Below are 14,801 nucleotides of genomic sequence, written 5' to 3'. Positions count from 1 at the left end.
ACATTCACTGTGGAACACAAGAGACCAGTAAATCGGTTTTGAGCCTGGCTTGCACGTGAACACAGTACAGACCAGGACAGGAGGGCAACAGGCACACCGGCAAGCAAATGAGCCCTGCCTCTCTGTACCACTCTTCCCAGGGCTTCCAGTTTGGAGATGAGCCTGGTGTGCAAGCCGGCCACGCAACTCAGTTAAACTGTCACTGACATAATCAAGAGCATCTGACTATGCATATGTCAAGGAAACCTAAAACTCTCCACATGGTGACGTGCACTTATCTGAAGACACACTGGCATCTCCAGAGTAACACACAGCTATTGCTCAGCACAGAGAACACCGTCTCAACACTGAACATGAAGAAAAACTGGAGGAACAGTTAACAGAGGAAAAAAACTTACAGAATATGTGGCAATTGTGACTGCCTGCTGTCTCACTTTGTCACGCCCCAAAACCTGCAAGCATGGCACACCATTACACTCCTGCATTTCAAAGCCACTCAGGCCATATTTAACTCTTCACAGGATCCAGATTTTATTCTCAAACAGGCTTTTGATATGTTTTTATTCTATTTTATTTTAATTCCAGCTCTAGTGACATTTGAACTGAAAAGCAGGGAGAATACCAGGCTGCCTCCTGGGCTTTCACATAGGCAGCAGGAGTCAAACTCTCTGCAGATTCTCTACACACAAAGCCATCATAAGACCAGGAGCCTTCCGTCTTCCCAATAGCAAGGGAGGCATCTCGGCTATACAGTGACACACTGTGTCCCCAAGGCAGGGCAAGGGCTGAGGAAGGGGAAAGTTTGCTGATGCCACATGTTTACCCTGAATTCTGCACAAGTAGGAACAGTCTTTGAAGCATAACTCCCTTCAGACTGCATCTTAATCCTGTGCAGTATAAAATAGCCCTATGAACAGTACTGACCAGAAAGGATCCCAATACAAAGATAGAAAATGGACCTTTAAAATAGAAATGGTAATTGTGCATTTGGCTGTGTCCCCCTGCAGGCAGGTACACAAAGCTCAAGTGGCCCTGCAGCTTGTATTTCATTTTAGGAAACTGGTTAAGCTACTGCTTGCTTTTTGCAGCCATACTCTTTGCCACATTTAAGGATTAATCAACAGTGAAACATTTAAGTAGAGGTCCTCCAGTCTCTTTTACCCACTCTCAGGTCTGGCTTAAGATAGAATCCTACTTGCAGCAGAAAAATAAAATCCTATCAAACACAACCATCAAACTAAGAGCTCTTATTTTGCATCAAATATATGGTGTCTGGCTGTAATTTGCAAGTTCTTCCTTGTTTTCTGCTCGCTGCAGTGACAAGCAAGAAGAAACTTGCAAAACTGGGCAAAAAGCCTCCATCAAAGCAGCTCTCTAGGATTTTCCATTCTGGGCGACGTGTCACACAGCAGCAGCCACCCTGGGCACACAGTTTGCAGGCCCCAAGGCTGACCTGGTCCTGCAGAGCCCACCTATCCTGAGGGAGACAGAACAAACTCAGAGTGTGGGATAGCGGGTTATCTCAGCAAGGAGTGAGTGATCCTTTCCCAAAACACTGCGCCTCAGAAAACAGACATTTTTCTTACTATAAAAATAGCTTTGGTGTTTTATAATGTTGCTGTTGTACCGTTAAGGAAAAGTCTCGATGACTGTGTATCTGCGAGCATTCCCTGAAATAGGTTTTAAAATTCAGCCTTGACTTTCCAGAGTTTCCCGAGAGGAAAAAGCATCACTTACTTGTATAAGGAAGGAGCAAAATGCACCTAAAAAAAAAAATCATGTTCAAGACTGCCCTGCAGCCCTGTCCTCATTGTGTGGATCACTTGGAGTGCAGTGCATGACAATGCAAGCTGTAAATTGCGACGGGTTTTGTCTTGTAAGGTCTAGACAGACTGGATCAAGTTCAGGCAAATAATTTGGTACACACACAAAAACACACAAAACCAAACAAACAGAAAAACCTAAACACAACAGCCCCTGTTTTGCACAAACAAAAATTATCTCATTCCAGAACTGTTTAAGATACTCTTGGCTACAAAAATCTTCCAGTGTATATAGACCATCAACCCCAAAGACAAGTTTGTTTCATAAACCAGTTCTTAACACAGATGAAGAGCATCCTGTTTCTTCAACAAGGGATGATACATACAAGCAGCAGTGAGCTATTACAAATATGTTATCAGCTCTGGAAAAGCATCAGCAAGTAATTACAGACGTTATTGGGTTCCATATGAGTACTTATTACCAACAGGCTACCCACATTTTCTTTTCCCTCTCCCATCACCACTCCAATTTCTTCCAGTGTGTATGTTCATAAAAGAGTTTTAAATAAATAACTCTTTATTACAGCAGTGATAGCAGAGGTGGTATCTAGAAGCAAAAACATGGAACATATTCTTTCACCCAATGAGTATAACTGTAAACATTACATATGTTGAAAAGCAGTATGCATTTTTAAAAGAAAACAGCGTTCAGAAACAATGTAAACGAGAAAAATGTGTGAGAAAAATGCAATTTAAATGTCTTTTAGACTGCTTGGAGAAACAACTGCAAAGTCAATACATAGATGAACTAAATTAACAGTCCATGAGTAATTTCTGTAGTGCGCCCCTCGATCAATAATAAATGCCAAATTCAGATTAAAGCAAAGAACTCTTTCTGATGTCTCTATACCCAAAAATTCTTTTTCCTAACATCTCAAAAGTCACCATTCTACCACAAACTAGCCATCTTAAAACCCTCTGAAATAAAACTAAATCAGACGCAATTATCCATCTAACCATTCTAACACAGCACAATTCACACAGAGCTGATATTCAGCAGGATGTTATTTTACACTCTCACTTCTGACACAGTGCGTAGAGGGCAGATCACAAGGAAAAGGGAAAGATAAAAAAGCCCAGATACTGATGCACTCATTCGTCCTAGGCAAGGAGCTCAGGCCACAAATCTACCCTTCAATGTGGAGTGTGGGGTGCAGAATGTGTTCCTCAAGATGCTACTCCAGCCACAACCCCACATTTCCCAAAGCGCAGCCGATCAGGCACCTGCAGCTCACCAAGCCTTTCTACAGCAGTGCGCAGAGGGACTTCTAAATAGAAGGCTTCAGGAATACTATTATCAGCCTGCCCAGAGATTGCCAGTGCTTCCACAGATTAGCGTCTCTCTCTGGAAACTCATACGCTTCTGAGAAAACTTGCCCAGTTATGACTACACGAGTCCAAGCTAGTTCTCAGTCAGCCATGGCTTCTCTGAGTCTTTTGTAATTTGAAACATTCCAAATCTAAGTTGCGTCTAACTAATGCCAATATAATTCCTGCATAAACCCTGTCTGTATCGGAATTAAGCAATGCTGCTAACTCCCCAGATCATAAATTTAGACATACATAAAGCCTATCAAGTCCTGTGAATACAAAAGCACCAGAAATAAGTGTTATGTTTTATGTTGTAACATCAAGCTGTTTTCCATGAACAGGAGTTTAGGAATCCCTGCTCTGTTCAAACTAATCTAACTTTGACTTCACTCGGGGTATCACCTGACACAGATTTATCAGTGAAGCTGTTAACAGGATAGTGGCATACTGAAAAACACACAACCAATGACTCTTCTTTTCTTGATACACCCTGCTGGTCTATGAACTTTCAAGAGTTCGTTTAGTGAATTACAACCTGATTCACATTCAATGTCTACTATCCTACAGAGATATAATTCAATAGATGTGGTACTTGCTACAATATTTGCAACTTAAAACTCCAAATTAAAGATACTTTTCTTTAATACTTCGATATCATAACTTCCCTTACAGCTGCTTCTTATACTCCATGGTTGAGACAAATTCTATTAGGCTGTCAGAAGCTGTAAGCAAAATAACAGAGAGGTAATAACAGCACAATCCTAGAAACTACTCAAAGTTTACTGGGTGCCACTCACATGCACCAGGGCCGTACCTCGCAAGAAGGCAAGACTGCCATCTTCCCAGGATTGAAAGTACAGATCTCCTTGCTCTCTCTTTCCTTACACTACTAGGGAATCAGTCAGCATTACGTGGCTGACACTGCCAAGCACTGCTACTTGTTCATCTCCCTTCTCCTCACTAGGACTGCAAACATATGTTTAAACACAAAACTCACACCAACCCCACATCTTGTGGTGATGCTTAAAAGTAGCAGCATTTCACGTGAGCACCTGTCATTGGCCCTGAGCACAGACCTCCCTCGCGGTCAAACATCTCTCCCATCTCCCCTGAGAACACAAATCGCGCCGCTCCCCTCAGACGCTCTGAGCAGAAACGTTGCCGGAGGCGAGGGCGGAACCTCACGGCGGGCAGGGAGCGGGCAGATGAACGCTGCCGCAGGACACTCCGGGTGTCCCTGGCCGAGCAAGCCCGGCCGCGGCCGGCAGCGAGGAGGAGCCGCTGCCCCGCGGCGGGCACGGACGCTGCGTCACGGATCTGCTGCTCCCGGCAGCCAATCGGCGCCGGAGCCAGGGACGGCGCGACTTCATTCATTCATTAAAAAAAAAAAAAGGGGGGGGGGGGGGGGGCGGCGCAGCGCAGCTGGGAATCGCGCCCTCCCGGGCTGGGCGCGGGGCCGGCTCCTCGCCCCGCCGGGGCGCGGACACTCACGGCAGTCCGCCTCGTCGCTGTTATCCGAGCAGTCGTCGTCCTCGTCGCATTTCCAGATGGCGGGGATGCACCGCTCGTTCCGGCACTGGAACTGGTCCTCCTCGCACTCCTTGACGGCGCCTGTGGAGACATGGGGCCGCGCCTGGGTCAGCGGGGCGCGCTCCCTCTGTGGGGGCATCCCGGGGCCGCCCCTCCGCCCGGTCCCGGCCGCGCACAAGCCGGGCAGGGCACCGGGAGCCACCGGCTGAGGGTGGGGGCTGGGGCTGGGCTCGCCGGAGCAGAGGGGCTCGGTGCGGGCAGGGGGAGATGCGCCTCCGCGGGACAACAGCGGTGATCCCGAAGCTGCTTTGTGCGGGGATAAAACGGGCCGTTCCCGTGCTTCCCAGCATTGTTTTAAAGGCAGGGGGAAAGGAGCCTAGGAATAGAAGATGGTTAAAACCGAAATGCAAAAGACAAAGAAAAATTATAAAGCACAACGGAAGCTGGGATCTCCTGCGCGTCCGTTACCGGGGGAAAACGCAGATGTCGGGGGACGCGGGGGGTAACAGGGACCGGCGCCGTCCCGGGAAAAGAGAACTGACCCAACTAAAGTTGAGGGCGGGGGGGGGGGGGGGCGGACGGAGGAAATCTGCTTTGCAGACACGGTACAGCGCTGCTTTGATAAGGCACAAATCTCCTCAGAAAGGGATTAAAGGTGGCGGCTCCTGTCACCAGCGGTCGGGTTGCATTCGCCCGCTGAACAGTGTCCCCGGCCACCGCAGGTCACAACCCCCCGAGCGTGCCCGCCCCCCGCGCGGGGGCACCGCGGCGTGTGGGTGCCCGCGGCCGCGCACCCCCGGGTGCCCGGGCAGGCTGGACCGCTCACCCCTTGCCCGGGAGCGCCGAGCGGAGGCTCGCACTTGCCTCACGCCGCGGCCGCCCCGGCGCTGAGGCAGAACCGCCGGGCCGCGCCGGACCCACCTTTGCCGAGGTGCAGCTTGAGCAGCAGCAGCTGGAGGAGCAGCAGGCGGGCGAGCGCTGGCCGGCACATGGTGCTCGCTCCCTGCCTGGCCGTGTGCGGGGTGCGCGCAACCGGCGCGCCTCTCGGTGCCCCGTGCCGACTGCGGCCGGCGCCGCCCCCGCCCCGCCGCGCGCCGCCGCCGCGCCGTGACGCGCCCCGCTGGGCGGGCCCCGCGCGCCGCCGCTCGGCTCGGCCGCGGCTGCCGCCTGCCGCTGCCCCCGAAGGGACGGAGCGGCCCCCGCAGCCCCGCGGATCGACGCCCCGCGTTCGGGCACGCGTCGGCGGGCCGGTCTGCCCAGGCCGGGGGCCGCGGGGGGCTGGCAGCGGCTGGGCTCACCTGCTGCCGCTTGGCGACGGGGAAAGCGCGGCCACGGCACCTCCGGGTGGAAGCGAAAGGGCCCTGGGGGAGACCGGGCAGGCGCAGGCCCCGCTACCGTAATCCCGGAGCTTCTACGCCGGGTAGACAGGCCTGCGCCGCCCGGAACTAGGGCACAGGCTCGGGCCCTGCGGCCACGAGCCTCCCTCTGTGTACCCGGTTGTGATGATAGCCGCGTTCATGATTGTAATTTTATTAAGTCAATTAAACGCGTGGACTCTAATTTTAAATGGCCTTGAGTCACAAATTGTGTGCTCTCCTCATTACTTCAGAACTCCGACTGTGGGATTTCATGATGACCATACTGATGTGGTCATCTCCACTTAATTGCGTTCAAATTAGCGAAAGAAGTTCGAGGTGTGCTAAAGGTGGCAACCTCCCCCGGCAGGAGCTGCTCGCTCTGGCCGCTGCTCAAGCACACGGGGGTTGATCCATGACTACAAAGGAGAGGTTTTACAAGCTCTCAGGGGCCGTGTTCGCTGCTCCGTTCGCACAGGGCTGATGAGAAAGGGGTTCGCTGTCTTTAATTAACACCGCAGCGTTGGTCATACAGCCAGGATTAAGAGTATTTCAGTAATCTCATTATGAAAAGATATTTTTCAGGAGTAATTTGAATCTAACATCACAACAGGATTAACGTGATTTTATGGGGAGTGTTATTTAAAAGAAAAATATCAAGCACTAATTTTATATAAACCAATGTAATAAAACTTTGCCGTTTCACACCCCGAAATGCCATTGACTTCAGAACTGCTCCACCATTTAAAAATGCACCTGTGCCTTTAACAAAAATTTTGCAAGTCATTAGTCAGTAGTGTCACTAATGCATTTGAATCATGTGGAGAAAAGCTAATCATTGAGCTATTTCACTAGCAGCTTATAGAGTATTAGCAATTTATTCAAACCTTTTTGAACAATTCTTTAGCATGCAAAATGTAGCATGTGTTTGTGTTGGCTGGATCAATGTGATAGATTACAATAATTGCTTAAAGCAAATGAGGTATTTATAATACATTACATCAAATTTCTCTTTTTTAAATGTGCCAAAACACAGATTCATAAAGCTATTATAATTCCTGGCCTCGTTCTTCTCTTTCCTAAATTAGTTTAGATTGGAAGTGGCTCCAAAGACAGTAATGAAGCTACCTGGTACGACACAGGTGTGAGTGTGCAGAGCATCAGTCACAGCAATGATTTGCTACGATTCCTATCAGAAGTTTATTTTAAAAAGCCAAACAGGTGTTTTGGCCTGAATGCCTCTCACAGAAAACATTAATACGCTTTTTTTGAGTAAATTGCTCTGATGACACCTGACCCACAGCAATTTCAACAGCCTTCACTGCCCAGCCATTGTAGGGGCTACTTGTAGCCTAGTACCATCTTGTGGACATACGTGTCTCCAAGGGATTGCAGAGGCAAGAAGAAAAGTAGATGTGCTAAAGAGGAAGTAAATTGGGCATGGGAAACCATTTGGTATGTAAAAGAAATTAAATCTAGTTTTATCCACTATGTTCCAATAGTTAATTAGGACTGTTAACTTACCTCCCAAGGTGCATCTCGACCAGGAGCTCACCTCGAGTCAGAAACTGGAACAGGAACTCATGCTTCTATCCAGACTGTATGGAAATCTGTAAAGCAACAGCACAGACATATTTGGCCAAACAGCAAGTCTCCAACAGCTAATATGCGTCATTTACCAACCATCATATACAAAATACATTCTAATACACTGCATTTGCTAGTTGGTGACTGAGTTTGCTTATAGATTTGACAAATATAAGCCAGTCTGTCTCCTGATCTCAAGATCGATTATGGTAGGTGAGACCAAGGGTCTGTCTCACTCATTCTGACCCACACTGCAGCTGACAGCAGTTGCCTGAGAGCGACTGTAAGAGGAGAGCCAGCATACAGCAACGCTTGTGCAGAATAGCTTCCTATACTCCAGCCAGTAGCGGCTTGAGGACTTCCTGAGACGGTGGTAGTGTCTTTGTATTCAAATAGTCCTGAGTAAATTTTCAGGAATATCAGATCCTTTTCAAATGTAATGTAAGTAAAAGCTTTAGCAGGGGTCATACCCCAAAGCAAGGAGTTCCCCAGCTCTACATGTTGTGTGAAGTACTTCTGCTTCACATTGCTCTGCCCGTGCTTGGTTCTTCCTGGCTCCAGGGATGTAACACAGAAGGTGTGCTCATGCCAGCCATGGAAATATTTCACCTTAAAAGTAACGTAAGTAAACTTTGGAATACAGTGCCATCCTAATGATTTTTAGAAGACCACACCAGTTCAATCTGTGTTGAACTACATGTTCCTTATTTTTGGTTGATCTGTAGCGTAAGGCTGACCCGGCTTTATTCAACACTTCTCAAGCTATTACAGGGCTCCTGCTGTAGCAGACTGTTTCTCCGCTGGCTGTTATGTATAGTTTTTATTAGCAATTAGGCTCAGGCTGCTGTGTCAACTCTTTTTCCTCTCCATCTGAGTGACTGGTATGTTCTACCTCTATCTACTAACTAAACATTCAAAGTTATCCTAAAAGTTCAGGCAGACCAACCAGCGATGGGTCAGCCTCCGTCTCAGGACATAAAGAAGATGCGAGCAGGAGGCTCTCACACCATGTCAAAGTGCTGTGAAGGAAGGGACGGTTCAATAACCTGCTGTATGTGTAATCTGCTAATTTGCTTCTGCTTCAGGTCACACCCCGCTGCACATTAAACAACACAACACAAAACAGCCTGCCTCTGACAGAGCAAGGAGGTACATCAAAACACTGAAATGCTATTTCGATAGAGCTCCATTCAGATGGAGCTTCCCATCAACTACCTCTATGTCTTTCATCATACATATCATTTCATTGATCTATTTCACAAAATGATTTTTATAGATGGATTATTTTTTTTCCTAACACAGAACCCAGGTCTTTTTTTCATACATATACCCACTGCATATGTATGTGTCCATATACACACATATACACATATATGTATGCACCTGTGCATATACACACCCTCCCACTCACAGATTATATTTGAATTGGAAAAATCATTCACAAGTACATAAAAAGCAATGCACCAAACGTATTTGAGTGAAAGTTCATCTGGTGTTTCCAGCTTTTGTCTACTGTACATATACTTTCCCTTGTTTTGCAGAACACTACACAGGTTCAGACCAAAAGTCCATCCTGAGCAATACGCTACAAGCACTTCCACCTGCTGTACAATATGCAGGAGCATCGGAGTGTTCACCACGTAGCAGCTGAAGAGGCCACAGACTATCTGCGCGAGATGAGGTGACCAACACCATCCACACTGACTTAGAGATGGGCAACACATTTCATCAAGTTTAACACTGACAACCTGGGCATGATGGTGCCCAGTTAGAGCAGTATCAGACTTAACTGGGCTTATTTACTGCCACTTACAATCAGGAATGTCAGCAAGCCATGGACCTCCCCTGCCCTGTGACTACTGTCAGAAAGACCACCCCAGCCAGAGAGAGCTCTCTCAAGTATGGAAGAATGGAAGGTGCTTCATTTTTTTGTCAATAAAATTTTTGCTAAATGTAAAAAAATAAATGTCAGACTGTCAGGGAAGAGAAAGAACATGACTAGTGTACATATATTTCCACTGGGGAGTCTCCAGTCTATCTGCTGAAACTATTCAAGCCATGGAGCCAAGTTTCCTAAGCTATTTGTACTAATGCTGATGCCCCCGCCTCATTTTCTCCCAAACAACTTAATGTCCTTCTGCAATCTGTTTTTACTTTCTTTCAAATGGACATTTAAAAAACTGTCCTCCTCTGTATAATAGCCTTTGAAAATATCCCGTCCATTAGGCTGACTTTTTCAGTCTTCTCTTTCAACTAAACAAATCTAATTCCTTCAATCCCCTCATGGCTTTTAGATATGCTAATGTAATATATTTTGCAAACACATATTTAAATTAAACCCTTTAATTAAAGTTAGCTGAACCAGTGCACTAGTAGCCACATCCCTTAAACTGCCAAATGTGCCTGCAATATTATTTACATTTTTAAATAAAATCCTCTTGTCAAAATGACTGTGATTTTTCAGCTATACATAGTATTGTATATTACACTTAAAACTAAAATTCATTTTCTGCTGCTTCTACTAAACGAGGCACAAAACAAGCCACAAACCCAGCGAAGCATAAACACAGGTTCACTTCTGATCAGGACTTGTCCCTAAGACTCTGACAGAGCTCCTGGTTTTTACCTACTGTGCTCAAAATGACTTAACACTTCACAAGCTTCCTTCCTACTTTTGGGATTCCCAAACCTACTTGTGTTTGTACCTTGTTTAATACTCTGTTTTAAAATGTTCTACTTACTGTTTTTATCTGTTAAGATACTACAGTCTTTTGATTTATTTCTTCAAAATCTGACCATTTTAAACTGCACAGAAAAGTTATTTCTGTTTCCCCTCTTTTCGTAGTTTTCCCTAGACTGATTTCCAAGACCTCTCAATTAAAAATTTTCCCTTACTAACTTCTTTAAATACTTCCAGTCTTGTCCATGTGGCTATAGGAATTTCCCTAATTCATGCGTTTGACTACTGTTACTGTAGTATCGGTGTTCATTAATATTTTACCCTCCAGCCCTGTTACATCGTCGTGGCCATCCCCATCTGTCTTTTTGTAAGGGCACTTTTAATGACAAGTAATGCTACTTTTCATTTGCACAAGGCCTCTTTTGCGTGTGCGAAAGCAAGTTAGGGCTCTAATTCTTTAGGGTTTTTTTTCCAATTCGTATTTTTAATTGTATCTGACTAAATGATGTCCATACATCGACCTCCCTTTTCTATGCTCTTATTTTTGCAACTTTTCTTGTTTTAAAATGCTTTGTTCAATATCTTCTATAATCTCCTTTGTTTCTTAGCTTAATTTTATTCTCTTTTAACTTCAAATTCTTTCCAGAGGACTCCAGTCCCCTAAGTCAGCTGTTTGCTGTTTTCCTTTCCATATTTCTTATTTAAACCTATGCCCTGTACGACTTCGTCTATTGGATACATCTTCTCGTTTCACATTCTAGGGACCTTTCACAGTCATTGGGACTTTCTTTTTACTTGTTTAACCCCCTTAGCACGCTCGCAGTCTTCTAATGATATCCTTATTTTTAGTTAGCTCGTGGCCTAGTAAAGAAAGGAGGACATCACACAATCAGATTTAAATTAAACTACAAACCCCATCAGTTTATCATCCAAGAATTCTCTCTCCTACAAGCCAGAATCTCTCATTTCCATAGCCATAATTCTTTGTCTTGAAACTGTCACTCAGTTCTCCTTTATTAAAGCGCAAGTAGCCACACTGCTGGCCAAACAAAATCTCAGTGGTGCTTATTGTCCATGGATGAAACTGCAACATTTAGTGACCAAAGCTTCCACTTAAAAGACGCTGCACCACACATTCACTAACTGCAACTACGTGTACGTAGTTAACAGTCCATATTTCACACTCGCGAATTCCTGTCTTCAGAGCAATTCTGACTTACAACCACTCTCTTAATTTTTTTTTTATATATATATATATATATATATATATATATATAACTGCAAACCCAACTTAGTCCACTTTGACTACCACCTCCTGGTTTTCCTTAGCAAATCAACTGCAATATTACCCAGTGCCATTCAGCAGTACTCTGGCCATGTAAATGTAGCTGGGAAGAGCAGCTCCCGAGGAACCCGACTTCCTGGAGAGCGCTGCATTACTCACAATACTTTTCCAGATGGCTTCAAATCCATCTTCTTCCACTTCATGCTCTCGCTCCTGCCTCTCTATAGCAGCTCTTTCAAGGGAGTAGGGGAAAGAGATGCTTTGCAGTCCATTGGTAAAGTTTTTATTCAGCTGGAGAGGAGTTAACAGAAGACTTGTGCCCTTCTTTCCCATCCCAAGGCTGAACGCCCTGCTGTAGCAGTATCCCCAGACAATAGATCTTTGAGTGCAACGAAACCTAGTGTCACAATAGGGACCTTTGCCATTAATTTTAATGAGCATAAGAATGAAGGGACCAAGAAGAAAAAAAGTGCGGATTAGGTGTCTGGCAAGATCTTTTACATGCTAGAGGAGCACTGCAGTAGACTGATCTACTCTTTGCTGTCGTACAGTGACTAATCACCATGAAAGCTAACAGAAATGCAGACTTGAGGCCACAGTTAGTAACAAGTACAGTGGGATTTTTTCAAGATGTTTCACTTCAAACCATTTATCCTATTACTACTAACAAAGGAATCATGAATTGGAGCAAAACTGAAGTTGACAGTGTCTCGTGTAACTCTACAGTGACCATCTACCAATGCTGTAAAGCAGCAGATTAGTACACACCACAGGCTGCTGTTTGCTCTATGGCTCCCAAAGGGCTTAGACACAAACAGTGAAACCTAGTAGCAGCACCAAGCATGGATTTTTTTTTTTTCTTTGAAAAAATTCTGTAAGCTAGACACTCACTCCATTTTACTTCCACACCTTATTTGTTTAGGCCCCAATGCTGAAAAGAAGTGGTGTATTGTGTGTGGACGGCAAAAGCAGAGACAAGGTCTGGTTCTGTGGGGTGCAAAATTCCCTCAGCTCCTAGCACTCCTCTGGAAAGCTCTAAGCATCTTGAAGGCTCACAGACAAATTATTTTAGCATTAATTACAACATCAATGAGAAAATAATACCCAAATGGGAATTGAGGAGGATGTCTGCATGGAATGTTTCTCATTATTTTTCTATGGATTTTGTATGACAGCAGAACACTTAAAAACCCATCATGCGTTCAAGCTAGTGCTGAATCTATGCTTTCACACTAAGCAGCGGGCAGAGCCTAAATTGTCTAATTTGTAAATTCTTATAGCTGCTCAACAAGGCTGTCTTTCTTTCTGAAGGAATATGAACCCAACATTTGTTTTCTTTTTTAAAGTGAAAGCTCATTAAAAGCAAATTTTTCAAGGTTGGATTCTGAATGTTTTTTTCTTGCTTTCTCTTTTGATTTACTAGTTTGTCTTTAATAATTTTTTTCAAAGCTATCCCATCAGATATTGCCATCTCATCACTTCCAATTCCTAAGTAACAAAGAGAATTAATTGAGTCTTGTGCATAACCAAAAGATTTGAGCTTGGTCAGAGTGGAATTATTTGTTTTTTAAAGTGGATAAAAATCAAACTGTTTTTTAAAATTACACCAAAAGAAGAATGGGGGGAGGGGAAGAAATGGGAAACGCTGGGAGATCTTTTTTCCAGGAGAGGAAAAGAATCCAATTAGCATCTTGCAAAGGCCTGATGCTCAAATATCTCCTCACTTTGCACAGTGTTTTACTTATTCAATGATAAAATTCTTCTGGGTGTCTCTAAGCACAGCTTCATTAGAGATACATGAGAGCCACACAAATGCAGCCTTGTTTACATTTGTCCATACATTTGAGAAGAGTTATTAATGTAACTGAGTTGTCAAAAACTTGTTTCTTTGAAGTTGAGAAACCTTTTCTCACAAACATCAGGACAGAGCTGATGTCATGTGTAGAATCCACATTTGTATGAGTGATAGACATGTGTATGTGCACTCCCAGAGCTACAGTTCTTTTAAACAAAGCTTCAGAAAACATGTCCTTTCAGATTTCCTGCCTGTTGTACCATGTTGCAACAACAGCAGTTGATGGAACAATCCCCGTGGCATTTTGTCATATCACATAAAGCATCAAGTGATAGATGCACTTCAGACTAACATGTCCTAGAGACATGGTTTCTAGAAGCATAAAACAGCTCTCCTCCTACCCTTCAAAATACTCCCCCATCCCCAATTCTTCTTTCAAAAGCAAAAGTGTTTCTCAGTTCCACAGATGTTAAGTACTAAGACAGATCAAGCCTGAAAGAATACAAGCAGATAAATACTTGTAGTCTAAACCAACCTAAACCAACTCCTACTAACTCAGCTGGTCCTTGATTTGCTGCCCCTCTTGTGGGCAGCCCTGCGTTCTCCTGTGGCTCTGATAAAGCACAGTATTTATGCATTTGCATGTCTGCAGGGATCTTGTCAGACTCATACAGTTTGAACTTCCACAAGCACTTCAAACAGCACTTGGTTAAAGCACTTATTTTTACTCATGACACTCCTCCTATTGTCTCAGAAGGAGTCTGTCTCCCTTCTCATTCACTCTTTCCAAAGCTTAAACATGTCCAAGCTAAACTCAGAGTAACTATTTTTTTAAATAACTTTTCTTTTTCGATATAACCTGTGCCCCTTGGTAGGATTGCCAGATATTTGTTGTCCACTAGTCATCAAAGGCTGGTCTTGGTACTTGCTAAGGAGGCCCATGATCCCTAGGAGGACAAAAGGGCAACACCAGGCCAACACAAAGCGCTGGAGTAGAGCACGGAAAGACTGCAGCCAACCTCACTGCCCTGCACAGCTGTTCCCCTTCCCCTGGAAAATGATACATCCAGCAGCCAGAACATGTTAATGCAGCTCATGTTCTTCAGTTGGTTTAGAGGGCTAGAACCCAAACCATGGGCACGCTCACCTGCTAGAGAGCACAGGCCTCAAGGACTAACATGAGCTCCCAAAGATCATGAAAAGCCCTTGTAGTTCACCTGAAACTTGATTTGTGAAGTGGTTTATTTCTCTTGCCATTACAAAAGCAGACACTGGAGAAATTCAGGTATTCCCACCCAAATGTTTGGGGTCTGTTTTGATTTAATACTAGCCAACTCTGTGGGTCCCAAAAACACGGCGTAGTGTGTGTATCTCATAATTCAGTGTAGAGTAACACCTGCTTTCAGTCTGAAAGTGAGACTTCAATTCAGCAAAT

General features: G+C 44.8%; 1 protein-coding gene across 2 annotated transcripts in view; it reads right to left on the bottom strand.

Annotated features, from left to right (window-relative positions):
- The window catches only part of LRP8 (LDL receptor related protein 8), a 188,791-nt gene extending 183,034 nt beyond the window's left edge, over positions 1 to 5,757 (bottom strand). Inside the window, exons 1-2 of one of the 2 annotated variants that reach the window (XM_063344144.1) lie at positions 5,586 to 5,757; positions 4,626 to 4,745 (exon numbers count right to left, since the gene is read on the bottom strand). In XM_063344144.1, the coding sequence (XP_063200214.1) occupies positions 4,626 to 4,745; positions 5,586 to 5,655 (190 nt within the window). In that variant the 5' untranslated portion in view covers positions 5,656 to 5,757. The remainder of the gene's footprint in view (positions 1 to 4,625; positions 4,746 to 5,585) is intronic. The other variant, XM_063344143.1, reaches the window with a different exon arrangement.
- Positions 5,758 to 14,801: the final 9,044 nt, after the last annotated feature.

This window comes from Chroicocephalus ridibundus, chromosome 8 (genome assembly GCF_963924245.1).
Source record: "Chroicocephalus ridibundus chromosome 8, bChrRid1.1, whole genome shotgun sequence".
In the NCBI taxonomy this organism is placed as follows: domain Eukaryota; kingdom Metazoa; phylum Chordata; class Aves; order Charadriiformes; family Laridae; genus Chroicocephalus; species Chroicocephalus ridibundus.
This window is presented reverse-complemented; position numbering and strand designations above follow the sequence as displayed.